Genomic DNA, 27,100 nt, shown 5'->3' with positions numbered 1-27,100 from the left:
AGCCTGGTGAGGTGAAGCAAGCACAAGCAGAGCGGTGAGCGCGTTCGTTATTCGGGATGCCGAAATTCAGGGTCCAACCTCCAGAACTCTATCATTATATACCTATTATTTTTGAGCCCTTCCGTGAACTAACATGTACTACAGAGACAGAAGTACGCCGCCCAGCGATGCCGGAAAAAATTGCCGAAGTGCAGCGCTAGCTGGGCGCCTAGCGGAACTGTTTTTTGCTATTTTGCTACTCGAGAGTGAAGAGTTCGAGTCTCGTGGCGGATGGATTTTTTTTCTTTCTTTTCTTTCTTTTGAACTTTTGACTACGTGATACGTAGGAGCTAGATCATTTGGTAGAGGACGTTGTAGACTGCGAACGGGTGTGAGATTGATTTAGGAAGTACGATGGGAGGCACGTGTTGGGAGATGAAGGATGGTCTCGGGAAGCACCTCAACTGATTTAGGACGGGAAGTGAGATTTAGTGGATCGGAGATGATTCAATGCGTCGAGACATTCTAGAAGGTCTCTAACTAAGAATCCCTGAGACTGTCTGAGAGGTTAAACGTACTTCATATCGTGACAGCTGTTGTGATGTCGTACATACAAGCCAAAGAAGAGACCAAGGGCCCCGTCGCCGGTATTGATCGATTCACCGTCGACTTCTGAAGCGACACTTACAAGCCGAATCACAACATCACTCGAACGTGAGGGCCACACAGTTGGTCGAGACTGATTAGATTTGGCCGCCCGACTAATACTGATTTAAATAGTACAATGCCCAAAGAAATATGTTCAAAACGCCACGCTATGCCCCTAAACCTATATCATAATGCTCATCAGACACTAGGGAATCAAGAGCAGGGAAGAGGCCGTGCGATTTACACACCCATCCTTGCCCTCGCTCCCCGCTTCGGCAATGTCCACGGTTCCGCGCACACAATCTGTCTAAATCAGCGACTAGCTTCCTCGTATGGGGTAATCGTAGCTTACCTCGCCTTCACTATATGCCCAGAAGTACACACCCATCCCGATCATATAGTACAGCGCGGCGTTGGTGGCCTGGTACTGGAGGACGGCAGCCAAGGCGCTCAGCGGGAAGATAATCAGGCGAGCTTCGATAGAGCGGTGCACGGCGGAGCCGGCGATGAACTTTAATGGCCATTCATAGGCGAGCCCCATGAGGCCGAGGATGAGGTTTACGATCTGGAGTGCGGGGACGGGCTTGACGGCGCCATCGAGGTTCTTGGTGAGGAAGTCCCAGAAGATCTTGGGCCAGAAGAAGCCTTCGATTGCGGCGGCGACTTGGTCTGGGTTGATATCAGTATAAGAGCCATGCAGATTGAGACGGAAGGTTTGAAATGGGAGCTTAAGAGCAATGAGGAAGAGAAGGACGTACAGATGGCGGCGGTGAGGATGATGAGGCGCGCCCAGTGGTTCTTGATCAGCTTGCCCATGGTGGTATGTTGGAGTGAGGTTGGCGGGGTAGAGCGAGAGGACGATTGACCGATCCGGCGGCAATTCTTGTGGTTGAGTGAACGACTGTTGCTTTCGCGGAGCTACCAGGACTGTCGAGCTTGCATGCTGCGGGTCTGCGGGGATTTTGAGGTTCAATGGCGCACTGGGGCCGGCACTGAGGATTGGGAAGTGGCGGGAGAGCGGTTTGGGGGTTGAGGCTGGCTGGTGTCAGGTCGCAGACGTCGAACTCGTACAGTCTCAAGGATTGCGGCATGATGGGCTTTTGGTTCATGCGAGCACTCTCGGACGCCCACGGCGCCGGGCGCACGCGCCGGATGAGGAAAAGAGGGAGGACGTGGGCGGTGGTGCATGAATTTAACCGCCCTCAAATCTCGGGACGAATCACGCTGCGATCTGCTCCCGTCGCACAGACCGAGACGCACTGTCACACCAGCCGCCATGGGGTAGCCGGCGCTGATTGGAGCCGGCCCTGGTGAAGCACCTTTGAGGCGTCCGCTGTCTGAGCGGCGCCACCTGGCCCCGTCGAGTGTCTCTCCACCAGCACAGTCTGGCGCAGGACATCGTGGTCGCCAGAAAGCCACACGTCGACAGTCTGCGCGAGAAGAGGGCAGTCGGTAGAACTACTGATAGCGGCCGACCTCAATCACAGTGCAGATGCAAGGCTGGGCCGCCTCTTTTCACAGCACACGCAGTAGTCCAGCGCCATAGTCAGCTCGTGGCACCCGTCCCGCTGCCGTTGACGCGGGAAATGGATGCAGAATCGCCGTGGCCCCGCCCCAGCCTCCTCCAGCAATCGATATGCTCGGTACCGTATCGATACACGAGTCAGACGCAGGCCACGAGACTCGAGCCCATCACGACCTCAACCTCGCCGGGCCTTGTGCGAATCCTGTCGGCTCGCACAGTTCACCAGGGCACATCTTCTCGCCCTGGCCCTCGCTGTGATGCACCTCGCAGCCGTGCCCTGCAGCACGCCTAGTTCTACCCCACGACGCTGGCTTTGTCACCGACGATATATCCAGAGTGGAAAATATCTCCATCGTCACCCGCAGATTGATCAGAAGCGGTCTGGCAGGCGATTGACGTCAAGCTATGAGAACAGAGCACTGCCTTCCGTCTCAGACTTGTCCTCAGCAGGCGCCGTCTAAATATCCTCGTAGCCTCGAGGCAAAGAAGCGTACTCGATAGACTATTCGATAGTCCTATTTGTCTGAGCGGTGAAGGATCTGGATTTGCTGATGACGAGCAATTCTGAACCCCTAACAGCCGCAATCGCGAGCAGTCCTTCTCAACGCTCATTCGCAGACGGAAACGGACTAGACGGACGGGCCGGCAGACGGCTTCACGATGGAGAGACTGCACATGGCCGCCGCCGCCGCTCTGTTGACGGCCCAGGACATTAACGAATCCATTAATAGCTTCCGCTGACGCCAGTGCGGGCTGCGCGACGGCGGCACCACTCGGCTCGTCCCCCAGCGCTTCGACATCGGCAAGCATTGGCTCGCCTGTCGTGCGAGGCTCGGCATGGAGAAGCTCGAGAGAGGACTCGCTGTCCCTCGCTGTCCCTCGCTGTTCTCCGCGCACCACTGGCGCCCTCTTGCACCACGCCAGCGGCGGCCTGCCAGCCCTAATCGAGCCCAGCAGCGTGATTAAGTTCCGTACCGTACAGATGCGACGGGAATCCCCCGGGGTCTTTTGAACCCTCGCTTGCCCGTGAGGAGCCACCTCTCCACCACATCGTTGAACGTTGCTGAAGGCGTCACAAGCTTTCCCCACGCCCGTCACCTCCCAACACACCTGGGCACTCACTTCACCTCGTCCTTCCCGCCTCTCGCAATTGCACCCGTTGACAGAACAACTCACCTCCTTCCCCTGCCTCTGTGCTGTGCTGTCGCGACTCCGTTGGCCCAAACGTGCTGTGTTTGGAAGCCCCCTGCGTATCAGATTCCGGCGTCTCCAACCCCAATTCGGCATCCACCTGCTGCAACCGCCTCGGAACCGCATCGTCGACTTTGCCCTCACAAGGAGCTTGCACTGCCTCTCTACTGTCATCGGATTGAAGTCGGCGGCTCTGTGTCATCAGAATCAACTTAGAGCTGCTCCATACGTCCTCAACTTCCACTCCACCGTCCGCGCCGCAGCCTCGCCACTCCCACGCGCGGCATTAGTACGCGCTCTATCTTATCAAAGTCTCATCGCTGTTTAAGAAACCAGCTACGCAGGAACCGTCCGCAGATCGCCGTCCAAGCGTAGCTAAAAGCAGCCCTACGCACCGGTATCAGAATCTAAGATGCTCAACCGGCGCACGTTGCACACTTGAGACGCTTGTCCGACACCGCTCACCGAACGCATTTGTCTCCCTCCGTTCTCCCATATTACCCCCCAAGGAAGGATCATCGCCTCAGCATTGCTTGAACCCCTCCCGTCCCCATCTTTTCGGCAGGCAATAATTGCCATCTGCCTTGGCACCTCGCTCTATACGAGAGCATCTCAGGCTACCAGTTTGAGCCACTCTGCCTACGACCTGTTCACGGCCTGCCTCGGTTTCATCAACCTACTGCCTGCCCGCCTAAATCACGCTCGGGTCGTGTGAGTTCCACCAGACGCCAGGAAACTCGATTCGATCTAGTCAAAGCTTGTCCTCATTAACCCACTCCGCCCCTGTGGTACGATCAATTCACCGCAATCCTTCTTGTCTCTTCGACACTTCCATTCCTTCTTTTCATTATCTGGCTGGCCGGGTTGAACCGAGACTTTACTTTCTTTCCGGTGCAGGGCGCTCTTCGTACGATCTACTTGCTCTAATATTCTAATCGCCATCTTCCTCTGACCGGTGGTCGTGCGTTCGGGGTTTGGTCCCACAGCAGCATCTTACCCACCTTTCATCTCGACTTTTGTTCATCGTCACTTGCTCAAGCAAGACCGCAACCATGATTACAGTAGCGTCACTGAAGAGATGGTTCACCATCAAAAAGAGCCTTTTCTATATCCTGTTCTGGGGCTTCCACTGGGGCATGTTTGCATATGGATGGTATGTCTAGCTTTCTCTCTCCAATCTTTGTCCTATTGCTAATCCTACAAAGGTGGAAACAAGCCGGTGATAATCGGCTAGCAGCACTAAATGGCCTCAAATTCTCAGTGTGGATCTCTCGAGGAGCGGGATTGGTGTTGTCGATAGATGTCTTGTTGATCCTTCTGCCCATGTGCAGGAACATCCTCAGGTGGATTCGACCGAAGGCTAGGTGGTTGCCATTGGACGAATCTCAATGGTTTCATCGACAGGTCGCCTACGCGATGCTGTTCTTCACCATCGTTCATACCGGTGCTCATTACGTCAAGTATATTCCCATTTCTTTGAATTTCAGGGTCCAGGCTAATTCAGGCAGCTTCTTCAATGTCGAGAAGACACAAGTACGCCCAGAAACCGCGGTGCAGATTCATTACACCCAAGCGGGTGGTATTACAGGCCATATCATGCTTCTCTGCATGATGCTAATGTACACCACCGCTCATCACAGGATACGCCAGCAATCTTTCGAGACTTTCTGGTACACCCATCATCTTTTCATCCCATTCCTGTTGGGCATGTACACTCACGCCACTGGCTGCTTCGTGCGCGATAGTGTTAACCCTTACTCACCCTTCGCCGGTGCCGGTTTCTGGAACCATTGCATTGGCTACGAGGGATGGCGATGGGAACTTGTTGGCGGCGGATTGTACCTCATCGAACGTCTCTACCGCGAGATTCGTGCTAGAAGAGAGACTCAGATTGTCAAGGTCGTTCGTCATCCTTATGGTTTGTACTCTATATCACACTCAACTGGCATCGCTAATTTTCCAAGACGCTGTGGAAATCCAGTTCACGAAACCATCGATGAAGTACAAGCCAGGACAATGGCTTTTCCTAAACTGTCCGGACGTGTCATACAACCAGTGGCATCCATTCACCATCACCTCATGTCCCTTCGATGCGTACGTCAGTGTACACGTACGACAGGTTGGAGACTTTACCCGCGCACTTGCGGATTCCCTCGGAGCCGGCCAATCGCAATCGAAGCTGTATGACGAACTGGATCCCATGGGAATGTACGAAGTTGCGCTACAGCATGGCCAGAAGATGCCAAGACTACGTATCGACGGCCCCTACGGTGCACCCGCTGAAGACGTCTTCGAGAACGAAATCGCCGTGCTAATAGGCACTGGTATCGGCGTCACGCCCTGGGCTGCCATCCTAAAGAATATCTGGCATCTCCGCCTTTCTCCCAACCCGCCCAAGCGCCTCCGCCGTGTCGAATTCATCTGGGTCTGCAAGGACACCAGCTCGTTCGAATGGTTCCAAGCGCTTCTTTCTTCCCTCGAATCACAGTCCATGGGCTCACCCAACGGTGGTGCTGAGGGCGCCGACTTCCTCCGTATTCACACCTACCTCACCCAGCGCATCGACGTCAACACGGCCAACAACATCGTCCTCAACTCGGTCGGCACGGATAAGGATCCGCTAACAGAGCTGAGCAGCCGGACCAACTTCGGCCGGCCTAACTTCTCGCGTCTGCTCTGTGGCATGCGTGACGGCATCATGGACCGCAGCTACATGAATGGGCTTGAGAGCTCGCTACGGACAGACGTTGGAGTCTACTTCTGCGGGCCTAGTGTTGCGGCGAGGGATATCAAGAAAGCGTGTAAATCGGCGACGTGTCAGGAGGTCAACTTCAAGTTCTGGAAGGAGCATTTCTGAGCTATCTATTACGTCTGGGCTGTACTTTTCCGATGTGGCGCTTGGTGTACGAATGAGTTCTCCAGTAAGAAGAGACGAGATGATTCAGACGAATGGAATCAAGACTAGAGCGAGGCAAAGCAAAGGCGTTTTATCTCATTTTCTACAGCTACACGGATTTTTGTAGGCTGGTGTATGCTACATTATATTTTTATCTCGGGTCTTTCAGCGAAGAGCAGCGTCACGGCATGAGCCTCTGTGTATGGGATTGTATCGATGGGTCAACTCAATTGAATATGAATATCATCCTGCAACGTCTCTTCTTGGCCAGTGAGGTAGGGGGCAGATGGCTGTGCCGCATTGAGCCATCTGCTGACATGTTCCTGGCGCTTCGTGATACTGTCAGACGGGGCTCGAGAAGGAGGCCGACGGGCGGCTGCTGGTGCAGAGCGTGTGTCGGGTTAAGGGAAACCCCATTTTACCATCTTATCAGCTTTTGCTATTTATGACCTGCCTCGAGGCACTAGGGCTATTCGTATCTATTATGCTCTTAAATTAAGCATCTCTTGAGACGCCACAAAGAAGCCACATGAGTGTGGCACAGAGAAGTATCACGTGACGGCGTCTCACTGACGTCAACCGTTCTGAACCCCATCTCCCACAAGCGGCATCGTCCGCGGACGACCAGGAAACCCATACCAGAATGAGCGGCCGCGCCGGCAGATGGCAATAGCAAAGTCCCATCTACAGGCCATGGGCAAATCAGTGGGGTCTCCGCATCCCTTCCAGCCAGTCATGACATCAGAGAAACGTGGTTGCGCGAGTGACGGAGGGATGATGAACGACGCGTTTCTTCGGGATATCTTTTCTATATCAAAGACGTAGGATCGATTGATCATCTTTTTCCCTGTAACTTTTCCGCGATAGTGATTGAGCTATCTCTACATAACCTCAACTTCTCGTGCTCTTTGCTCAGCTCGTACACTCTTACCCACACCCATACGCCTCTAAACTCCTTTCAATCTCTCATCCCGTCACCATGGCCATGTCCCAAGCCGCCTACAAGGCCGAGCAGGCCCTCGGCCACGACACCAACGCCATCACCGAACAAGACAACACCAACCCGGCCAACTCCCCCGCCTACGCCGACTCCTCGGGCGAGACGATGAAGGCCCTGGCCTGGCTGGGCAAGAACTCGGTCGCCGTGGTCGAGACCAACAAGCCGCGCCTCATCGAGCCCACCGACGTGATCCTCAAGGTCACCGGCAGCACCGTGTGCGGCTCCGACCTGCACCTACTGCACGGCACCATCGTCGAGATGCAGAAGGGCGACATCCTGGGCCACGAGTTCTGCGGCGTGGTCGACAGCGTCGGCTCCGCGGTCAGCAAAGTCAGCGTCGGGGAGCGCGTGGTCGCGAGCTTCCAGATCGCGTGCGGCGAGTGCTACTACTGCAAGAAGAAGCTGTCTTCGCAGTGCGAGCGCACCAACGCGAATACGCTGGAGAACGCGATGTACGGGGGCCGCACGGCGGGCATGTTTGGGTACTCGCACTTCACGGGGGGGTTCGCGGGGGGCCAGGCCGAGTACGTGCGGGTACCGTTTGGGGAGGTGAATTTGCTGAAGATCCCCGACGCGGTGCCGGATGAGAAGGCGCTGTATTTGAGCGATGTGCTGGCGACGAGCTGGAACTGCGTAGTAGATACAGGCGTCGAGAAGGGGGACGTGGTGGCGATTTGGGGCGGGGGGCCGATTGGGCAGATGTGTGCGGATTTTGCGTTTTATCATGGCGCGGCGAGGGTGATTGTGGTGGATCAGAATTGGCGGTTGGGGTTTATCCAGAAGCAGAATCCGAAGGTGGAGGTGCTGGATTATTCGGCGCTGAAGAAGGGGGAGAGTGTTACGAGTAAGTTGAAGGAGATGTGTGATGGTAGGGGACCGGATGTCGCGCTTGAGTGTGTGGCTGGTGAGTATGCGAAGGGGTGGGCGCATTACTTTGAGCTCATGCTGGGGATGGAGACGGATACGAGCGAGATTGTCAACGAGATGATCACGAGTGTGAGGAACTTTGGAAAGTGTGGCATTACTGGAGTCTATGTCGGATTCGTAGGTTTGCTCCTATTTTTCAACCTCCAATCTACAGTTTCTACACGTCACGTACTTACATTTGCATATCTAGACCAACCATTTCAACATCGGTGCCCTGATGGAGCGCGGCATCCGCCTCATAGGCAACGGACAAGCGCCCGTCCAACTATACTGGGAGCAGCTTCTTGAGCTCATCCAGTCCGGCGACATCGACCCGATGAAGATGCTGTCGCATCGTGTCAGGCTCGAGGAGATTGATACTGTCTACTACAAGTTCGAGAAGAAAGAGGATGGTATGCAGAAGGTGTTTGTGGAGACCAAGTTCTCAGCACCGCCCTGTGCAGGGAGTCCGGAGCTGAAGATCTACGAGAAGGGTGGCATGGCTGCCTTGGAGAAGAAGGCGAAGAGAATGGCGATTGACGTGTAAGGGGCACGAGTCATGTTGATAGGACAGGTGTGTGTACGACAGCTCAGGAGTCCAAGCCTACACTGGTCGATGAGGATGAACTACTTGCTTAGCACGCAATCGAAGGAATATCAATGAGGAAGGTGATGAGCTGAATTCATTGGAGAGCTGTTGGTACATGTACAACGATCCCTGAGAATGAACTGTTTACCTAATATTCTCTTGAATAAGATGAACTGTTATGAGCCCATGTGGAATCTGATGCCACTCCAACCAACTACCGGCATTTGAGGCACACCACTATTTCTGGATTTCCAATCAAACGGAGATATTTGCGCGCATTAATATGACCAGTCATTTCAAGCCATCGAGGCAGTAATTAGTACGCCCTATAGGGACATGCATGTCGTCGGATTGAATGCGAGAAGGGCGCTGTGGCTGAACTACTCGCTTGGCATTTCACCCTGAAGCTGATGGATGACAAACGCTCACGGCGACACAACACCACATGCGCAACTTTAGTAATAGTTACCCGAAACCCTGCCGCTGCAGTCAGACAAGTCTTCTCGAACTTCTGGAAACCGGTTTAGAAGAGTCACACAGCAGCGCCGGCCGGCTAGTTTAGTTTCGGGGTTGAATTCCCTCGCCGTCGGATAGAGTCGATCGTCGGACTGCTGCTTCGGAATGCAGGCATCGGTCGGAGTGGAATTTCTGGGCCCAACGCCGGTATCGGTCCACTAAACAAAGTTATGCGGAGGGCTGGGGGCCACAATTCTCCCAGACGTCAACCGTCAGTTCGACGAGACAGGCAGCTGGCAACTAGAACCATGGGCGAGTCTGCGGTTTGTATTCGACGTCTCACAATGCCGGAGATACAGAACAGGCCCTAAGCAGCACCGGGTGGGTGGTACGACAGTTATCCCAATGCGCACGCCTGTTTCCCTGTTCCCTAGTGCGAAAGCTGCTCCCGCCTTAGCTCATACACAGCGTGCGCGTGTGGCTTGCATTGGTTCGCTGATGCTCCCTTGGGAAAATTCTTCGGCGAAGCATGCGGCGTCGAAGTGAGTCCTCGATACTAGAATGCGCAAATTTTCCCTTGGCCAGCGCCGGCACGGCACAGTCACATTGCCTCGAGTCGCGTCTTGCGCGCGCGATGCCGTTAAAGTGGCGGCGATGCGACGTGAAACTATTGATATCCACTTGGTGGAGCTGTGGGCGTGTATACTTAACGTACACGGCCACCGCCACGGGCGTGACAAACACTTAGGGCTGAAACTGCTCTTAGGGACCAGTGAGGTGGATTAGGTGGGGCGTGCTGCAGAGGCCCAGCTGCGAGGGCGTCCCAACTTGCGCCTGGGTGCCTGTATCAGGCGTCAACATCCAGGGAGCTCTGCGCCAGAACGGGGGGGCTGCGTGATGCCGAACGCGGCACGCCTTTCAACTTGACATGCTCGCTGCATGCAGTTAAAGGGCGCGAGTGGATTGGTGAGCGCCGGAGCTCGTAACCTGCACGCATCCTGACATCCCGTAGCGTGTGATAGTGCATATTGCGGGCCTGCAGTTTACCGGTGGGTCGCTGTCTTGGGCGTAAGTCGGTGCCATACCAGGCATCCCGCCTATTCTGCGTGCCCCTACCCGAGCCTGACGCATGACCGTGTGCATGGCAGTTTACGCACCCCCCCCCCCGGATGTTCCAAAGCATCCTCACACATCCTCTGTCGATCTCCAGCAAGCCCAAGTCACGGCCAAGACGCGCAGGAGATGACTCAAATCCAGGCCCCAAGGCGCTGCCATACCATGTTCCCAGAACCCGGGGATATAATAAGCCCCTGGCCCCGCTCACCGTGCCCATATTTCTTTCAAAACACCACGGCCACGTCCACAGCAACGCGCAGCAATCCTCCCGTTAGTGTCCGCCCTGTATTTGTGGATGAGGTTCCAGTGATCCCCGGGTTTCCACCGCATTAGGCCCCGTCTTATCTCGCGTCGCACCTCCGCTTTCTTTGTCCCCGCATTTGTCTCTATATCTCTATCCAACATGTCCCATACCGCATCCCTAATGGCGGCCTCGACCTCGTACTCAATGAACTCGATCGGGAGTCAGATCGGCTACAAAGTTCGCAGCCTGGCGCAGCTTGGCCGGCCCGCCATCAACATCCAGCTCGACGGTGCCGAAACGAGTGGCGCTGCTCGGGCTTCATACGTCACGAGTTACTCGACCATGGATCGCATCCAAGGCACTGTCTCGATTACTACCGGTAACGACACGCGATTTGATGAGATCGAGATTGCTTTCATTGGTGGGTGGCTATATTTCCATATCTCCTCATCGCACCACCAATCAACCACATGACTGACAAGCTCTAATAGGTGTTGCGAAGACTCACGTTGACCGGCTAACAAGTACCCCGACCATCTCGGGCCGGTCAGAGGCAACACATCGGTTCCTCAAGCTGGTGATGCCGCTTGACCATTCGCTCATGCCACAACCGAGAATTCTCTATGCCGGCCAGACACAGACGTTTCCCTTTACTTTCGTTGTACCCGAACAATTACTACCGCGAGCATGCACCCACAGGACCGACAGCATCCATGTACACCAGAGGCATCTCGAGCTGCCGCCGAGCCTGGGCGACCCAGAGTTGGCAGGCTTCAATGGTATGTTGTTGGACGATTTGGCTCCGGACATGTCCCGCATCACGTACGGTATCAAGGTCAAGGTCACCCAGTTTCGGGATGTCGACTCTACCATCCTCACCCTCGGGGAAAAGATGAGAAAGGTCCGGGTCAAGCCCGCTTTTGAGGTGCAGCCACCAATCAACGTCGACTCCAGGGACAAGGAGTACCGTCTCCGGCAAGAGAGGGTCATCCGCAAGGGCCTGTTCAAGGGCAAGCTAGGAACGTTGGTGATGGAGAGCTCGCAACCCAAGAGTTTGGTCATCCCAGGTGCGCGATCGCCATCAGGCACCACACTCTCAACGATGACCAAGATACTACTTCGATTCGATCCCGCCGACGAGTCTGCGCAGCCACCACGGTTCGGCTCCCTCAACTCTAAGATAAAGGTCACGACCTTCTTCGCAAGCACACCCCGCATGAACTTTCCCAACCGGTCTACAAATGAATTTGACCTCATGTCCGGCTTCTACTCGGAAATGCTCGACTTGTCCAAGATGTGTGTCGCTTCCGCACAATGGCACCGCCACGAATCGGAAGCCTCGCTCGCCTTGGCGCGCCGTGACTCTGGTGTTTCATCTGACTGCTCCGAGCAGGGACGCAATAGCTCTAGCAGCTTACCGCACACCAATACTCATACCTACTCTACCGCAAACGCCACCAAGAACTACAAGGGGAAGTCATTCTACACCGCCACGCTTCTAGTCCCCATCACCCTCCCAGAAAACAAGAGCTTCGTCCCAACGTTCCACTCCTGTCTCATCTCGCGCGTCTACTCCCTGAACCTGAGCCTCTCTGTGCACGCCCCCGGCATCGGCGACCCTAGCATGACCGTCAAGGTACCCATTCAGATTGCAGCCGACACCTCTGAGAGCGGTGCTGCACGTATACGGGAGACGCGCGCTGAGAGCCTAGCCATCCAAGACGCAAACGAGATGTGGACGCCTCGCAGCGTTGCCCCTGCACAACTCTCCACGATGGCTGGCGGTGATGGACCTCCCGACTACTCAGCATTTGCCTCAGCGCACCCAAGTAGCCATACGCGGGCAATGGCGATTCAGACATGAACATAGTTCCGCTTTCTTCTTTCTCGTACTCTTCTACACTGGTTACACAGGAGAGCTTCATTTCACCACTTTAATATTTTACTGTTCCAAAAGCTTTGTCTCATTTGGACGGCCGTATTGTTTTGTTTGAATGGATAATGGCTTCACGGACTTGAGTCGGGTTGGGCAGGATGGCGCAAGATCTGCTGGATAGCGGAAATCTACGAACCAGCCCCGTTTGAAATTGTTATAGGGTCGGCTACGGGTTTATTACGGTTTCGATATTGTACGAGATACCCTGGGCACATACTGCTCTTGGATTATGGGGAACGATGGATTCATAATACAACGTTATTTTACACTTCAGTAAATTGGGATTATGTGCATTTCTAAATTGAGATATGGTCTCACGTGACTTATGATATATGAGAGAAAGTGAAGGAACCTGGTATGGAGTAACGTGAACCTAGAAATTGAACGGTCATACAAGAGCTCAGATCGCAGATGCTAGAGATGTGACGCAGAGAAAAGTCTCCAATTGACTGTGGGAGCTCATCAGTGCTCCCTAATATTATACATTCAGGCATGACCCGATCCATTTCCATCCCACACTGGTCGTCGTAGCCAGCCAGGCCCGACATCCCTCATTTCCTTAATTTTGCACATCCCATAACTCCCAGTACAAGCAGAGCAGAGTTCCCGTCCCAATCCCTCCCGGTATCCGCATACAGCGCATCCAACCTCTCTCCCACTCTTCCACTCCCCGCCCCGCTTCCAGTTGCCTCAGGCCTCAGGCTCTTGCGCTCCTCAATCTTCACACCCTTCCGACCCTCAATATCCCGAATGTACACGCAACGTCCGCAGAGCAGTCTATATCCCAAACGGCGACCCCCCCGCCGCATTCGCACTCGCCTCCCCCTGCATTTTCTCCGAGACCTTGACGTTGACCTCGAAGAACTTGGACACGCAGCGGTCGAGGCACACGGACTCGCCTTTGTTGAGGTCCGGTTCGCGGTAGTCGCGGTCCAGGCATTTTTTGGAGCAGGAGTTGACGAGGCTAGACACATCGACAGTCAGTATGGGCGGAGAGGTTGGTATGGAAAGGGGGGGTTGAAAGGGGGGTAGGAGGGGGGGCATACCGCGAGAACATATCGGATACCATGTCGATTTCCGCCTCTGCTTGCGCGATCTTTGCCTCCGAGGAGATTTGGGGGCGGCCGCCGAAGAGGAAGGACATTTTGATAAGCTTTTTGGGATTGTAGATTGGGTGGGTTGTGAGTGGTGATGGGTAGATGGGATGCGGTTGTTGTCTGCTCGATTGATCGCAAAAGGTACTTCAATGGATGGGAGAAATTTGGAGCTTGGGCCACAGTCACGTGCCGAGAATTTCGGCGGTGGGAATTGGACCGCACCTAAGTTCTTCAACTGCTACATTACAGCATCAATGCCATGAGCAGCGCACGCAACTGATCGGGAACAGGTATGGTATGAATCTCTCATTTCTCTGTTGAATGGGGCGCTTTATGATGAATTTACACCATAACATTAGAACCGTTGCGAATGACGGGTGATTTTTTTTCACTCGCTTGATCATAACTACTGTACCGCTGATTGCCTCTCTTGTCTTTTTACTTACTCTGTCGTATCTTTTGAGTGTACTGAAGCTGATGAAAGAAAGTATGAGCAGGAACGCTTGTCGGTTCCTCCGACCGTACCTCTCGCGAAACGTCAAGCCGATCTCGAATCCGGACCACACGAGAATTTGTTGTGCTATTCAACGCCGGTTCGCTCATGATGCTTCTGAGGTTACATACTCGCCATCATCCAGTCATGATGCGGAGAAGCGGTTGGCAGAGCTTAAAAAGGCGGGAGATTTGAAGGGATACCATCCTCGTCTGACGGATCATTCCGCGGCGCAGCGGCACTCTGTCGCCACGTTTCTTGCCAAATATGAGGGCATTGAAGCTGGAGACAAGCTGCTGAACGAATCGGTGGAGATGTTTGGTACATCATCATGCTGTCGGACATTCAGAATCACGAACTGACGGCTCTAGGAAGGGTACGGTCGCGCCGCACAGCAGGAAATAAGCTAGTCTTCCTCGATATCGAGCGCCAGACTGGAAAGTTTCAGGGCATGTGCGATTTTGGTGTTCTGTCCGAGCACGGTGTAAGCCTAGAGGACTTCAAGCAGTTCAAGAAGATCGTGAGGAAGGGAGACTGGTTCTGTAAGTTACCTTTCACACTTCTCCTGTCATCAATTTTTCTAACAATTCGCAGCTATCACTGGCTACCCCAAAAGGACGTCGAGCGGAGAACTTTCACTAGTTGCAACCGAGCTTCCTAAATCATTGGCGCCGTCACTGCACTCGATTCCTGAAACCCTCGAGGACTTCGAGACTCTCTCGAGACATCCACACGTTCGGCAATTAGTCAATCGACAATCTGGAGATATCTTCAGATTACGCAGTCGTATATATCAGCTACTTCGGACATTCCTTACCGACCGTGACTTTATCGAAGTGGAAACACCCATGTTTGATGTTGGTGCAGGTGGAGCGATTGCGAGGCCGTTTGAGACTGTGGCTACGGAGATGATGGGCACTACATTACGACTTCGAATCGCGCCGGAATTGTCTCTGAAGAGGCTAGTCATTGCCGGCAATGAAAAGGTCTTTGAAATGGGACGAGTATTCCGGAATGAAGGTATAATTTATGAATTTCCCTTTCCTTTAGCTTACTAACACATTTTCAGGTGTTGACACCACTCACAACCCCGAATTCACGATCTGCGAATTCTACGAAGTCGGCGCCACCCTCGAGGACCTCATCCTTCGTACTGAAACCCTCTTCCGTGAAATTTCCTCCATGATCCAAACCCACCAAGCCAGCGAGTTCCCATCCACCACTCCACCAACCATCGACTTTTCCGGCCCCTTCAACCGCCTTCCTTTCATCCCAACAATCGAGGCCGCCATCGGTCAGCCCCTGACCGACCTCTCCTCCCCAGACGCTACCTCTGCCATACTGTCCCTCTATGAAACTCTTTCCCTCCCCGTCCCCACCAACCCCACCCTCCCTCGCCTCCTCGACGACCTCGCAGAACACTACATCGAGCCGCTCTGCGCCACCCCAACCTTCATAACGCACCACCCGGAAGCGCTCTCGCCCCTCTCCAAATCCTTCCTCGATCCCGTCACCAACCAACGAGTCGCCGCGCGCGTCGAGCTCTTCATCAAAGGCCGCGAGTACGTCAACGCGTACGAGGAGGAGAATTCGCCCTTCGAGCAGCGCCGCAAGTTCGAGCAGCAGCTAGGCTTCCAGCCCGCAAAAGCGGACGCCGGGGTGTGTGTGGACGAGAGCTATATCGAGGCGTTGGAGTGGGGGATGCCGCCGACGGGGGGATGGGGATGTGGGGTGGATAGGCTTGTGATGCTGTTTGGAGGGAAGAAGAGAATTGCGGATGTGTTGCCATTTGGAACGTTGAGGAACGTCGTTGCTATTGCGAGGAATGGGAAGGATAGGTAGCCGCAAGAGGTGGCCGCGTGTATTATAGGGGTTTGTAAGATTGCTTGGGGTTGTGTAGATATCGAGAGTACAGTACCAAGACATGTGCTTGGGCACTCCTTGCAACTGCTTGGGGTACCTAATGGGCTTTTAAGTTTCTAAATACGATGTAAACGCCAATGTAGTGGAGATTAGACTACCTTTTGACAAAGCTCATACCTGCTAGCTGGGGTTCTTCTCACAGTGGTGTCGATAGAGCAGGAGCGGAGCTGGAGTAGTGATATATCCGTGTGCCCGAACTTATGACCTAGTACTATATACTACGTCCAAACTACTGCCGAAGCCTCTTCATTTAGAGCCTCGAGCTCTTGACATTGTGTCCGTGATTTGTATAGCTCCTTGATGCATATCTGACAGTACCACCCATGAAGCAATATTGCAGAACGAACCGTCCAGTTCGGCAGGTCAGGCACGACGACACCATATCAGAGGGACGTTTTCGCTCGCATGATTCTCGGTATCTAATCCACGCTTTCGGTATACTTTCCTACGTTTTACACCGCAAGGAGGTTAAATTTCACTACTACAAAATTGAAACCTTAAGATATGATATCACGCTCTCGGCATAAAAATCCAATTGTCACAAGTGCAAGTCATAGCGGTATTATTTCATAATGTGGAAAAAGCTGATATTAAATAGACGCATACATGATAAAACAGGAAGTTACAAGAGATGGATACAAACGAATAAGACAGTTATACTTGCCTCCTCAGAAAAAGACTTGGCGTGCTGGTGTCTTCTTTGGGGGTTAAGTTGCTTTCTGTTTCTTGCTTGACGAAGATGGGCCGGGAGGGTCGCCGTCGTTGGGGCGCTTGGAGCCTTTGGTTGACTTTCTTGGAAGGCCTTGGTTTGCTCCTTGCACATTGGGTGCGCGAATCCGATAGTTTGCTTCGGAGTCCGCAGGCGTACGGGTTGAAAAGGCTATGTCTACGGGCGCGCCGCGTGCTGCAAGCACACGGTCCTGATGGCCTGGAGGAACACGCTCTAGAGGTTCAATACTAGCGTGAACGTGAAGCACAGCAAACGAGCATGCATCCGGATAGTGTTCGGCTCTTCCCGCGGTTTCATCTGGTCTGAGTGGCATCAGAGCTGTCCAATGTTGATATTGCGACCAGTTTATGAGATGGATCTGTCCGCGAGGTGGATCATTGTCTCCGTTTATCTGAACCCCCCAAGTCATTGATTCACTGTTTGTATCATGGGTCGGAACGTGTGCAAATATCTGCACGCCGTAAGCGTCTGCGATGAGTTGTAAGGCATGCTCCGTGCCCCACTCATTTCCAAAGATTTGGTCCTCAAGATCCCCACTCTCCTCAACTAGATCGTCGTATAATTCCCGTCTCCGTTGGCTGACCGAGTTGGCTCTCTTGTAGTCCCTGTCGAAATTTTCCACGTGCCCATTACCACGGCCCCTACGACCGTAATTGAGTACGACCGCAGCATCGTACTGGACACGTTGCCAGAGGTCTGCATTACCCCAGTATGCATGGGCAAATGCACGCCAGAGGCATTCGCCGTTTCCCCCTGCGTCATGTTGGCGGAATTCACGGTTTCGAGTGCCTCCTGGCCCTAAGAACCCTGTCATTGTTCCTCGATAAGTAGACCACATTCGTTCCAGTGTCCCAATATTGGGTTTCAAACCAGCTCTCCGGCTTGTATTTCGCTCCCAATAGGTCCCCGGGTTATTCGAAATGAGGACGTATTTTTTCTCCCAGCCCTCGCACTCGTTCTGGGCCATATCGAAAAGGCCTTCGATAAATTCGTACCAGCTGTCGCAATCGTTGCTTCCCTTTGAGGCATCAAATGATTCTTGGATGGTTGTTAAATCCCTGTCGCTAAATAATCCATCTCTTTCGATCAAGCGACGAAGTGCCAATCCATCGGTGGCCGGGAGACGTCTCTGCGACCTCCTATTCGCAATGAGGTAGACTAAGAGCGGTGTGATGTAGACCTCTCGGGCAGGATCCAGGTTATTGTAGTGCTCCTCAAGAAGCCTAACCAGATCTTGCTTGAGATCTTTTATCCTCGTGTTGTTTGCTCTTCTTCTCACCGGTATATTGATACGGCATCTTCTCAGTTCACGTCGAATCTCCGAAACGGTTAATTCGTTGAAATTGGCAACATCCCATCTGAGCTCATTGGGCAGCCGAGGAAGGCCTCGACTGACGAGTGTGTCTGGCGATGGTCTTTTGGCCTTTTTGAAAGCCATTACGCTGAAGCAGATAGAGCGTCGTCCTGGAGCAAAGCTGTTTCCGGTTGTGGACTATCGGTGTAGACTTTTTGGCAGTCGTGAACAGGCAGTGAAGCAAGATTTGATCTTAAGTGATTCTTTAGACAAGGAATGAAGGCGAAAGATACCTTATGAAGCAAGATCATGTTTGTTATACTTCCTTCTTTGTTCGCGAATCAATGGCTATTTGCGCGATCAGAGTACAATACCTATTGTATATCCCGATGCGGTCTAGCGCGTTGAGGGTGGTGAAGATTTGGGCAAACGGCGGCGCGCGACGACCTTCACACCTCAACACAATACACCCTAACTATGGTCACGACATTGCCGACCTTATTCAAGGTATCGTTCTGCTATCTGAAGGTGTCGGCTTGGGGTTGGAACAATCTAGTTGAATGAGAGAATACGGATAATGAACGAACGTTAGATTTGATGGTGACATCAAGTTTGGCATATGTCTGGTATACCTTGGCCACCTTTGTTCCCTGCGGTAATAGCAGTTCTGCCATATTCGTTATTGTTTCAACGATGAAAGAAATGTGGTCTTTCTTTGTTGCCATTGTTCTCGACATTGGTACAGAGGAACAAGAGGTTAAAGAAGTGGTAGTTACAGGCTTGAGATAAAGACAGCCCGTCCATTACATACATAGTCGGGTACCTACCAGTATTCTGGCTTGCATGCTATTGTTTCTGTGACTACCTTTGTCTGATTGTCGCAAGGCCGGCCACCAAGACTTCGCGTGCCTAACGCTGTCGTATGTACTTACTGCCTCCAGGACCGTGTCGAGAGGTTTGAAACAATTTTTTATGTTGGATGTATCTTTCGGCGATAAATTTGTGTCAGGCGTGAGATGAAAGGGAGCTATGCTCTCGGAGATGTAAAAGAGGAGTGGACTTGCACAGGCCAACGGACCCTCGCGCTAACCTTCAATGGGCACAGCATAAAGCTTTCGTTCACTGTCCTTCAGAGTATAATTTCCAGTAATGTCCGTCCATGCGTGGCGCAACAACCCCCGTGCCGCAACAAATTTTATTATTCAATATCTTACGCTCTATCCCGCGACTCTATCGACCTATAAGTAGCCTAATATTATTTTTTAGGCATTTTTCATCAAGAAACGAGCGTGCAGCCAGAAAATTACACTCTCTTGACATTGCTATTGATTATTACTTCCAGAGCATCCAGATCGGCAATCGCTTTACACCCCTGCTGCACCCTAGAATTCTACAGAGTTTCAAAGCTCGGAGTATTTTATTTATAGTTCTTTGACAAAAGAAGGTATCTTGAAGCTACAAAGCTACTAATGTGTCTCCCTGGGTCGCCGGACGCACGCCGTAAACGGACGAGTTCACAGGTTCGAACTCTAAGGTCTCTCCCTCGCGAGTTTATCGACATATTACTGATATATTACTGATCTGTAGTCATTTCTCCTCCAGAAAACCCTTTGAAACCGGAATCACCGCAACTGTTGGTCATGCTGTCGATCGTTTCGTTGGCGCCATCGATCGCCGCTTCGACGGTTCACCCCTGTTTAATCACGACTATAGGAGTTTCTTCGACTTTCGGAGTACCAGAAGGAAAGCACTACTAGGCCAAAATATGGTTCTAAGGCTTGAAAGCCCATTTTGACCAGAGGTAGTGAACCCGGGAGTTTCGCCGGAGGAAACCAGGGCGGCTCGAAAGCCCCTAACACGCGGAATGCTTTATTCCCTCATCAGCGTGTCTTGGCTTGCATTACAGAAGCGTGCAGAATCGCCTTCCGGTTATTCGCACGCACCTTGACTTTGTTCTTGCACAGACCTATAAGTCTACGTGCTCGCTTTGCCTATCTTAGCCTAGGCGCAGTAAGGAGCACCGCATACCACAAACCCTCTACCACCCACTTAGACGGTAAATTAGAGATTCTAGTATTCTCGTCTTGCTACAGTACTACCCCTATGCCCTCTCTCCCCCTTCTCCTTCCATCAAAACTCTCCAATCAGTCTCTTTCGGCCTCCAACCCAACTTAGCCAGCTTGTCAGCTCTCGTTCTTTCACCACAACCCCACATGATAGGGCCAAACGGATGAATTTCTTTTGCGGTCCCGACCGGAATGCTTTCTACTACTCCGAGACCTAAGCGCTCACTGACAGCTTTCGCCCTTTCCATCATACTCAAGTCTCCAGTGCGCACAAAGTAGTAGCCGTCTTGATTGACTCCCACTCGTCCGCGTCTTTCGCTCCCACTCATTAGTGCCTGTTCCATCAGGAACACGACCGCATCACCCAAATCACCAATGGAAGTCCACGACCATGTTGCGGTACCATCGCCGATGACAAAGGCTCGTCCACGGCTCTTGACCGTTGTATAATAAAACGCCGCATTGCTCTCCTTCTTCAGATGGCCCTTACCCCTGCCCCACAGTTGACCGGGCGAGACTAGTATTGTGCCCACCCCTTTGGCAACACTGTGAGCGATGATCGTTTGATCCGCGCCCGCGTGCATCCGATCCTTAGGAAGGGCCAGTATTGCATGCCCGTCGGTGACATCGCTCCAGGGACGGCTGCTCGCCCTGAGATTCCCAGTGATGGGGTTCGAGAGGTCGATAAGACTGCGCGGGCCGGTTAGGCTGATGAGACGTGGCAGGGGCGATCCAGTGGTGGTGCGGGATGCCAACCCATCTATCATCGCGCACACGGCGGGGACATTGTCACCTCCCATGTGGATGACGAAGTCGGCCTCCGCTGCTGTGGATGTGAGGAGAGAAAGCGAAGAGAGATCGCCGATGATGGGAGTGAGATTTGAATAGACCGATTGAAGTTCTTTGGCATCCCCTTCCTGACGGATCAAAGCTTTGACGCGAACATTAGGATGTGCCTTGGAGAGACAAGAGAGGATAGTGCCGCCGACGAATCCAGTTACACCAGTGAGAAAGACACAGTGTGATGTAGGCGGTGTTTTAGGATCAGGCCCTAACCTGCTGTCGAGATGATCGATTCTTTCTGTCGTTGTCATGTCGAGCAAATCAAAATTCCGTTGAATGCTGTCGAGCAAGGTGTACCTCTTTTACCATCGCTCTACGAGCAGTACTTTAGCAGAGGTGGTTTCGCTGACCGGATAGTGTGGATGAACCATTTCCCACTTTGGTTTAGCGCGAGAGCCAGAAAGCCAGCTCATTTTTGACATAGGGCGTGAAGGATGGACGGTAGGACCTGAGAGCCAGATTTTTTGCACCAACATATTACATAAGCCCCGCATTGAGCGGGTTATTCTATGTGGTGCTCCTTACTGCGGCTAGGCTAAGATAGGTAAAGCGTGTGCCAAGAACTACAGATTGGTGCGGAGACAAAGTCGAGGTGCGCGCAAAAATCCGGAAGGCAATTCTGCACGCCTCTGTAGCTTTCTTTCTTTACACTATATCAAACTGTATTACATCAGGCGCATATGGCGCACCACAGAAAGCCCTAGAAGTTTCTACGGCCATCTCCTTTATTTCATCGTGCCGCGCGTTGGTTGCTGCCTAGTTCTGCCTGGAGTCGCCTGGAGGCTACGACTCACTCGTGCCAATCCCATCCTCATCACTAATGACCACAGTAAGCCAAAGATGTCCGATCGAGCCAGTCAGGCACTTGCAATAGGCGTGCCTCCTGGCGTACCTAAATCATACCGTGCCCTAGCAGATCATCGCGGCGTCCCTCGCTCTACCCTCCACGATCGTGCACACGGACAACGCTCAATAGAAGAGAAGGCCGTGAGCCAACAATATCTATACCCTTCGGAAGAAGATGCCGTCGTCAAGTTTCTTATGCAAATGGCTGATCTTGGACAACCTATGCGAATGAAGCATATACCTTGGATAGCCTTCGGTGTCACCCATAACCGACCCGAGTCGGACAGACCAAGCAAGCCTCCAGGCAAGAACTGGGCCAAAGCCCTCGAAAACCGCCATCCTGAACTCCAAGCAAGGAGAGTCAGGGCGCTAGACTGGAACCGTCACGAGAGAAACACCTATAAGAAGATTATACACTGGTTCGAGGTGATTGAAAAGGTCTTAACAGACCCGACAATCCTGGCGGAAAACGTCTATAATATAGACGAGACTGGAGTAATGCTCTCTATGCCAGGTTCCATCAAAGTTCTCGTAAGTAAGGACGATAAACGCGACTACAGAGGCGCGCGTATTAAACGAACGCAAGTGACATCGATTGAATGTATCAGTGCCGATGGTAGGTATTTGAATCCCATGATTATTTGGCCGGCTTCTACCCATAGAAGTAACTGGATAACGTATAACACCCCTGGCTGGCAGTACGCTTTCTCTAATACTGGATATACCGACTCCTATATCAGCTTAGAGTGGATCAAGCGTATATTTGACCCTGAAACCAAAGAACGAGCTAATGGGAGACCCCGCGTACTAATTAGTGACGGCTTCGGAACTCATGAAACGGCCGAAGTTATGCAGCATTGTTTTGCGAACAATATCATTCTCTGTCGTCTCCCCTCTCACACCTCTCATAAGCTCCAGCCCTGCGACGTCGCTGTGTTTGCCCCGTTGAAGGAAGCCTATCGTCAGCAGGCTGACCGACTGGAGCGTGGGGGTGTAGGAACAGTCGGCAAGGAGCATTTTACCGCTTTGTATAGCCCTTCAAGGATCCAGGCGTTCACGGCTAGAAATATCAAAGCTGGTTTCGCCGCCGCCGGTTTGTATCCGCTCAACCCAGAGAGAGTACTCAGAGATATGCCGAAGCCCCCTGAACTAACCATGCCGAAAGCAGACGAGGTGATAGTGAGGCCTTGTCCGCAAGACGAAGAACTGAAAACGCCTGTGGCGCTGGTGTCAGCAGAGGCTCTCATGTCGCTACAAGATCTGATTATCAAACAGGATGCTCATACGCTTGATGAGACAAGTAAGAGGAACCTCAAGAGACACTTACAGATATACGACAATACCGTCAAAGCAGGCTTAGCCGAAGGCATTCTCCAGAAGAAACATATCAAGTTCTTGCTCACAATTAACAACGAAGCCAAAGAGCGACGATCAGCCAAGTCACTGATACTTGGTAAGGCGAAGGTAATGAGTTATAAGGACCTTAAGGAAACCCTACAGAAGCGCGAGGCCCTAGAGCAAGCTAAACAGGCCAAAGCAAAAAGGAAAGGGAAAGGAGGTCGGAAGGGTAAGGCCCCTTTAGAAGCAGACGTTTCAGAAGGAGACACGCCAGAGGATGAAGCGCCAGAGTCAGCCGAGGCAAAACCTGGGCGGAAAACAACTCGGAAGCGCAAGAGTCCGCCCGAGTCAGATGCACTGGAGCCGACGGCCAAGGTGGCGCGGACAATCGAAGCGCCAGAGCCAGCGAGAGTCCCAGTGGCACTAATAGACGAAGCGTCAGAGCCAGCGAGAGTCCCAGTGGCACTGATAGACGAAGCGCAGGTTGAGCAGGAGGAAATTGCGCCAGAGCTGTGGAGAGCCCCAGTGGCGCGGATGTGGTAGCGGAGGATGCGGAATGTAACTGGCTTGGATAGGTTCCGGCGCAATGGTCGTACAAACAGATAATATGGAGATAGTGACAGGCCTTTGGTGTCCCTCTGCCGCGCTTGTCATGCCTCGCTGTGGCCGTTTTTGCTGTCATTGTGCCGGTCATCGTCGCCCTCCTTTCCCTCCACTTGCCGGCGTAGTGCAGCCCTATGCATTTTGATTTGCTTTGGTGTGCCCTTGCTAGTTATGACTTCGCCAGTAACTTATCATCTCTGAACGAGTAAACCCAGACTTGCTCGTCTGGATCCTCCCTTGAACGAAAGCCTGGAGCCGCTCGAGTTGGGAGATGAGGATCCGTGGAATACCGCCAAGCTAACTCGAGCGAACGGCGTGCGGTAGGTGTCGTTGCCGTGGATATATGTGCTTCTTGCTCCTGCAAATGAGCGAGAAAGTTGCTTCGTAGCTGCCAGGACTTGCCGTAGTCAGGACAAGAGGGAAGCTTGCATGGGTAGGCCCACATGTGTCCCGAAGGGAGGCCAGCATCGTCAACCTCGTCATCGATCTCTGAAGGAATAAGAGTCTCTGTCATAATGTATCTGGATTTCGCGCGTCGTGGGAGATGCTCTGTGACGGCGGGATTGTGCCCGTTGTCGCGGTGTTGCCTATACGATTGAAGGTCTAGCGATGAGATCTATTCCGTGCTGCGCGCCACTAGCAGCACATCGCACGTGTTCGTGAGTCGCAGGTTGGCCAGTAGCCAGAGTTTCTGCGCCAGCCAACGCAGCCACAGCGCAGCCACAGGTCTTGGCAAGGCTTATAAAGCTTGGATTAGAATACATAGTAATCTATTAAGCGAGTTGTCTCGGTCAGACCAGGGTCGGACCAGGGATCCTTGTTTTCTTTGATAAGATGTACCGAGTGGCGTGGCGACGTTGCGTGAATCAGCGTGCGATGCCACCCATAAGGCTGACGATGACTTATCAACTTGGTGGCAAGGCTTGGGGACATTTATCAAACCCATCTATGGGCTTGCAAGGTGAAAAGAGCTCGATGGTGGTGCTGTGTGCCCACCAGCCCTAATATACAACAAAAGGACGCCCTCCGTAATCAGGCGTGGAGGCGACGACGTGATCGAAATTTCGGAGTTGCCAGGGTGGGGTGGGCTCAGTATTGGCCATACTGCACGAATGATCTGGTATTATACGAGAATTCGACGTCTACATTGCGCCTGAGTTGCTTGAAGTCAAAGTACCTGTGATTTGTCCGATTACGGCGTGCGTCCGGCGACCCAGGGAGACACATTAGGCTCTTTATAGGATGCATTCCGGATTTATCCGTGCAAAGGGGTCCAGAAGCAGAAGTTAGCGCGGGATCGGATCCAGCTAGCTGAAATGTACTATATGGCGCTATGCCTACTTCATAAAATACAGTATTTCTTCTAGAAACGTCTTTGTTCGATCACGTGCTGGCTATTCGTGCTTTGTTGCCACCTGTCCGTTGCCACCTGTCTATCGTGCCCCCATTCGTGCCCTTCGTGCCTCTGACACGACGATATGGACCGAGCCAGCCAGGTGCTCGCGCAAGGTCTTCCTCCGGATGTACCTAAAACATATGCTGCCCTATCAGAACATGGCGATGTACCTCGGAGCACGCTCTGCTATCGCGCTCGCGGACGACCCTCAAAAGAGGACAAGGCCCAACAGCAGCAATACCTTACTGTAGAGGAAGAGAAGGCTCTTGTTACTTATTTATTACTAATGTCTGCACTTGGGCATCCTGTTCGAATCAAGTATATACCTAGGCTAGCCTTCATCCTCGCCCGCCAGCGTTCCACGACGATCAAGCCCACGACGATCGAGCCCACGACGATCAAGCCCCCAAACAAGAACTGGCCTCAAGCATTCGAGAAGCGTCATCCTGAACTTAAAGCGAGGAGAGTCAGGTCGATAGACTGGAAACGTCACGAGAATAACATATACTTTAAGATCACACACTGGTTCGAAGTAGTTGGAAGGGTATTACAGGATTCGGCAGCCGGGACTATCCTGCCAGATAATGTCTATAACATGGACGAGACAGGGGTCATGTTAAGTATGCTTGGCTCTGTGAAAGTCCTGATAGGTAAGGCCCAGGTGTGGAGCGGATTGGTAAGGTCCGGTGTTGAGCGGATGGTCCGGTGTTGAGCGGATAGTCCAGTGTATTGAGCGGATCATAGTAACTGATTTTAGGGAAGGACGACCTACGAGACTATAGAGGCGCCGGTGTCAAACGGACAATGGTAACTGCTGTTGAGTGCATAAGTGCTAGCGGTAGGTCGCTGCTCCCTCTTATAATCTGGCCAGCTTCAACCCACCGAAGCAACTGGACCACGTACCCAACCCCTGGATGGCATTATGCACACTCCGAAAACGGATATAACGACTCTAAAATTAGCTTGGAGTGGCTCACGCGTGTATTTAACCCCCAAACCAAAGGTCTGGCTAACCGAAAACCACGGGTACTAATATGTGATGGCTTCGGGACACACGAGACCCTTAAGATATTGGAGTTTTGCTTTGAAAACAACATTATCCTTTGTCGTCTCCCCTCTCACACCTCTCACAAACTACAACCCTGTGACGTTGGAGTATTTGCGCCTCTAAAGACAGCCTATCGCGACGAGGTTGAACGACTAAATCGAGGCGGTGTAGACACAGTGCGCAAAGAGCACTTTACCTCTCTATACAAGCCTGCAAGGGACAGGGCGTTAACCAAAAGGAATATTATAGCAGCGTGGGCTGCAAGCGGCTTGTTTCCGTTCAACCCAGAGAGAGTACTTCGACATACCCCCAAACCTGCACTTAGTAATGCCGCTGAACTTACCATTCCCACTAACGAGGTTATGGGACAAAACGAAGCACGGCCATCAACGCCAGCAACTCCGGTGACAACAGAGGCTGTGTTATCGTTGCGTAACCTGATTAAAGAGGAGATGAATGACCCAAGCAAACAGCTGCGCGTACAGAAATACATACAGAAGCTTGCAAGTGCCACCGAAAGATCCTTTGCCAAAAATGCCCTGCTTCAGGATCAGAATCAATCTTTGTTCGCGGCTAATAACGAAGCCAAAGTTCGCCGATCGACTAAAGCCATAGTCCTAGGTACAGCGAAGGTAATGAGCTATGAGGATCTTGAGGAGGCAAGAACAAAGCGTGCTGCAAAGGATGAAGCTAAGGCGAGCAAGGGGAAAGGTAAACGCGGTCGTCCGCGCCTGAACCCTGTGCCAGAGGAAGAGGAGGGAGAGCTGGAGGCGGAAGCGGAAGCAGGCAAGAGAAAGCGCAGTCGTAAACGCAAGAGTTCTGCACCAGAGTTGGAGGTAGAGGCAGGCTCATTAGTGCTAGAGGCGGGCTCATCGGTGGTGGGCTCATCGGTGTTGGGCTCATCGGTAGTGGGCTCATCGGCATCGATGCCAGAGGC

The 27,100-nt window shown here is 52.7% G+C and overlaps 12 protein-coding genes across 12 annotated transcripts; 6 read left to right on the top strand and 6 right to left on the bottom strand.

Moving 5' to 3' along the window:
• Nucleotides 1–735: 735 nt before the first annotated feature.
• Nucleotides 736–1,681, bottom strand: BDZ99DRAFT_464144 (uncharacterized protein). Its single transcript, XM_033720239.1, has 3 exons — nt 1,386–1,681; nt 980–1,296; nt 736–930 (listed from the first exon to the last, which is right to left on the bottom strand). The coding sequence occupies exons 1-3, from the start codon at nt 1,441–1,443 to the stop codon at nt 868–870; spliced, it is 438 nt and encodes a 145-aa protein (XP_033575217.1). The 5' UTR covers nt 1,444–1,681; the 3' UTR covers nt 736–867.
• A 17-nt stretch (nt 1,682–1,698) lies between these two features.
• On the bottom strand, nt 1,699–3,859 carry BDZ99DRAFT_499614 (uncharacterized protein; the record flags this gene model as incomplete). Its single annotated transcript, XM_033723669.1, has 4 exons — nt 3,329–3,859; nt 3,128–3,215; nt 2,451–3,092; nt 1,699–1,978 (listed from the first exon to the last, which is right to left on the bottom strand). Coding segments are annotated over exons 1-4 (1,227 nt in total), but the record flags the coding sequence as incomplete, so codon positions are not given.
• A 74-nt stretch (nt 3,860–3,933) lies between these two features.
• Nucleotides 3,934–6,662, top strand: BDZ99DRAFT_445536 (NADPH oxidase A). Its single transcript, XM_033717935.1, has 4 exons — nt 3,934–4,496; nt 4,549–4,803; nt 4,852–5,261; nt 5,308–6,662. The coding sequence occupies exons 1-4, from the start codon at nt 4,396–4,398 to the stop codon at nt 6,198–6,200; spliced, it is 1,659 nt and encodes a 552-aa protein (XP_033575215.1). The 5' UTR covers nt 3,934–4,395; the 3' UTR covers nt 6,201–6,662.
• A 189-nt stretch (nt 6,663–6,851) lies between these two features.
• BDZ99DRAFT_464142 (GroES-like protein) lies at nt 6,852–8,951 on the top strand. The gene is made up of 2 exons (XM_033720238.1): nt 6,852–8,283; nt 8,357–8,951. The coding sequence occupies exons 1-2, from the start codon at nt 7,219–7,221 to the stop codon at nt 8,690–8,692; spliced, it is 1,401 nt and encodes a 466-aa protein (XP_033575214.1). The 5' UTR covers nt 6,852–7,218; the 3' UTR covers nt 8,693–8,951.
• A 1,628-nt stretch (nt 8,952–10,579) lies between these two features.
• BDZ99DRAFT_572138 (uncharacterized protein) lies at nt 10,580–12,414 on the top strand (the record flags this gene model as incomplete). The annotated part of the gene is made up of 2 exons (XM_033728171.1): nt 10,580–10,971; nt 11,042–12,414. The coding sequence occupies exons 1-2, from the start codon at nt 10,710–10,712 to the stop codon at nt 12,412–12,414; spliced, it is 1,635 nt and encodes a 544-aa protein (XP_033575213.1). The 5' UTR covers nt 10,580–10,709.
• Nucleotides 12,415–12,797: 383 nt separating this feature from the next.
• BDZ99DRAFT_445529 (putative mitochondrial intermembrane space translocase subunit Tim10) lies at nt 12,798–13,709 on the bottom strand. Its single transcript, XM_033717934.1, has 2 exons — nt 13,533–13,709; nt 12,798–13,450 (listed from the first exon to the last, which is right to left on the bottom strand). Exons 1-2 carry the CDS (start codon nt 13,628–13,630, stop codon nt 13,264–13,266), a joined length of 285 nt encoding a protein of 94 aa, XP_033575212.1. The 5' UTR covers nt 13,631–13,709; the 3' UTR covers nt 12,798–13,263.
• Nucleotides 13,710–13,836: 127 nt separating this feature from the next.
• BDZ99DRAFT_445526 (lysyl-tRNA synthetase-like protein) lies at nt 13,837–16,033 on the top strand. Its single transcript, XM_033717933.1, has 5 exons — nt 13,837–13,873; nt 14,072–14,397; nt 14,448–14,618; nt 14,671–15,096; nt 15,146–16,033. The coding sequence occupies exons 2-5, from the start codon at nt 14,073–14,075 to the stop codon at nt 15,916–15,918; spliced, it is 1,695 nt and encodes a 564-aa protein (XP_033575211.1). The 5' UTR covers nt 13,837–13,873; nt 14,072; the 3' UTR covers nt 15,919–16,033.
• A 673-nt stretch (nt 16,034–16,706) lies between these two features.
• On the bottom strand, nt 16,707–18,167 carry BDZ99DRAFT_521811 (uncharacterized protein; the record flags this gene model as incomplete). Its single annotated transcript, XM_033725661.1, has 1 exon — nt 16,707–18,167. One exon carries the CDS (start codon nt 18,165–18,167, stop codon nt 16,707–16,709), a length of 1,461 nt encoding a protein of 486 aa, XP_033575210.1.
• A 1,901-nt stretch (nt 18,168–20,068) lies between these two features.
• Nucleotides 20,069–21,360, bottom strand: BDZ99DRAFT_49991 (NAD(P)-binding protein). Its single transcript, XM_033723687.1, has one exon. It carries the CDS (start codon nt 21,181–21,183, stop codon nt 20,125–20,127), a length of 1,059 nt encoding a protein of 352 aa, XP_033575209.1. The 5' UTR covers nt 21,184–21,360; the 3' UTR covers nt 20,069–20,124.
• A 412-nt stretch (nt 21,361–21,772) lies between these two features.
• BDZ99DRAFT_390819 (uncharacterized protein) lies at nt 21,773–22,195 on the top strand (the record flags this gene model as incomplete). Its single annotated transcript, XM_033715696.1, has 1 exon — nt 21,773–22,195. A coding segment is annotated over one exon (423 nt), but the record flags the coding sequence as incomplete, so codon positions are not given.
• A 645-nt stretch (nt 22,196–22,840) lies between these two features.
• Nucleotides 22,841–23,659, top strand: BDZ99DRAFT_344301 (uncharacterized protein; the record flags this gene model as incomplete). Its single annotated transcript, XM_033714416.1, has 2 exons — nt 22,841–23,533; nt 23,600–23,659. Coding segments are annotated over 2 exons (753 nt in total), but the record flags the coding sequence as incomplete, so codon positions are not given.
• Nucleotides 23,660–23,774: 115 nt separating this feature from the next.
• On the bottom strand, nt 23,775–24,294 carry BDZ99DRAFT_49956 (uncharacterized protein). The gene has a single exon (XM_033723666.1). The coding sequence runs from the start codon at nt 24,231–24,233 to the stop codon at nt 23,889–23,891; it is 345 nt and encodes a 114-aa protein (XP_033575206.1). The 5' UTR covers nt 24,234–24,294; the 3' UTR covers nt 23,775–23,888.
• Nucleotides 24,295–27,100: the final 2,806 nt, after the last annotated feature.

Source organism: Mytilinidion resinicola (genome assembly GCF_010093595.1).
Source record: "Mytilinidion resinicola strain CBS 304.34 unplaced genomic scaffold BDZ99scaffold_12, whole genome shotgun sequence".
Lineage (NCBI taxonomy): Eukaryota > Fungi > Ascomycota > Dothideomycetes > Mytilinidiales > Mytilinidiaceae > Mytilinidion > Mytilinidion resinicola.
This window is presented reverse-complemented; position numbering and strand designations above follow the sequence as displayed.

Bases quoted from the DNA above. Each gene is read 5' to 3' on its own strand.
- BDZ99DRAFT_445529 (XM_033717934.1), bottom strand. From the start codon at position 13,630: ATGTCCTTCCTCTTCGGCGGCCGCCCCCAAATCTCCTCGGAGGCAAAG. The intron at 13,451-13,532 runs GTATGCCCCCCC...CGATGTGTCTAG, and splicing joins GTATCCGATATGTTCTCGCG to CCTCGTCAACTCCTGCTCCA.
- BDZ99DRAFT_445536 (XM_033717935.1), top strand. From the start codon at position 4,396: ATGATTACAGTAGCGTCACTGAAGAGATGGTTCACCATCAAAAAGAGC. The intron at 4,804-4,851 runs GTATATTCCCAT...TAATTCAGGCAG, and splicing joins ACCGGTGCTCATTACGTCAA to CTTCTTCAATGTCGAGAAGA. The intron at 5,262-5,307 runs GTTTGTACTCTA...TAATTTTCCAAG, and splicing joins GGTCGTTCGTCATCCTTATG to ACGCTGTGGAAATCCAGTTC.
- BDZ99DRAFT_49991 (XM_033723687.1), bottom strand. From the start codon at position 21,183: ATGACAACGACAGAAAGAATCGATCATCTCGACAGCAGGTTAGGGCCT.
- BDZ99DRAFT_49956 (XM_033723666.1), bottom strand. From the start codon at position 24,233: ATGACAGAGACTCTTATTCCTTCAGAGATCGATGACGAGGTTGACGAT.
- BDZ99DRAFT_445526 (XM_033717933.1), top strand. From the start codon at position 14,073: ATGAGCAGGAACGCTTGTCGGTTCCTCCGACCGTACCTCTCGCGAAAC. The intron at 14,398-14,447 runs GTACATCATCAT...TGACGGCTCTAG, and splicing joins CGAATCGGTGGAGATGTTTG to GAAGGGTACGGTCGCGCCGC. The intron at 14,619-14,670 runs GTAAGTTACCTT...AACAATTCGCAG, and splicing joins GAGGAAGGGAGACTGGTTCT to CTATCACTGGCTACCCCAAA.
- BDZ99DRAFT_464142 (XM_033720238.1), top strand. From the start codon at position 7,219: ATGGCCATGTCCCAAGCCGCCTACAAGGCCGAGCAGGCCCTCGGCCAC. The intron at 8,284-8,356 runs GTAGGTTTGCTC...TTGCATATCTAG, and splicing joins CTGGAGTCTATGTCGGATTC to ACCAACCATTTCAACATCGG.
- BDZ99DRAFT_464144 (XM_033720239.1), bottom strand. From the start codon at position 1,443: ATGGGCAAGCTGATCAAGAACCACTGGGCGCGCCTCATCATCCTCACC. The intron at 1,297-1,385 runs GTACGTCCTTCT...ATATCAACCCAG, and splicing joins CATCCTCACCGCCGCCATCT to ACCAAGTCGCCGCCGCAATC. The intron at 931-979 runs GTAAGCTACGAT...TGATTTAGACAG, and splicing joins GGGCATATAGTGAAGGCGAG to ATTGTGTGCGCGGAACCGTG.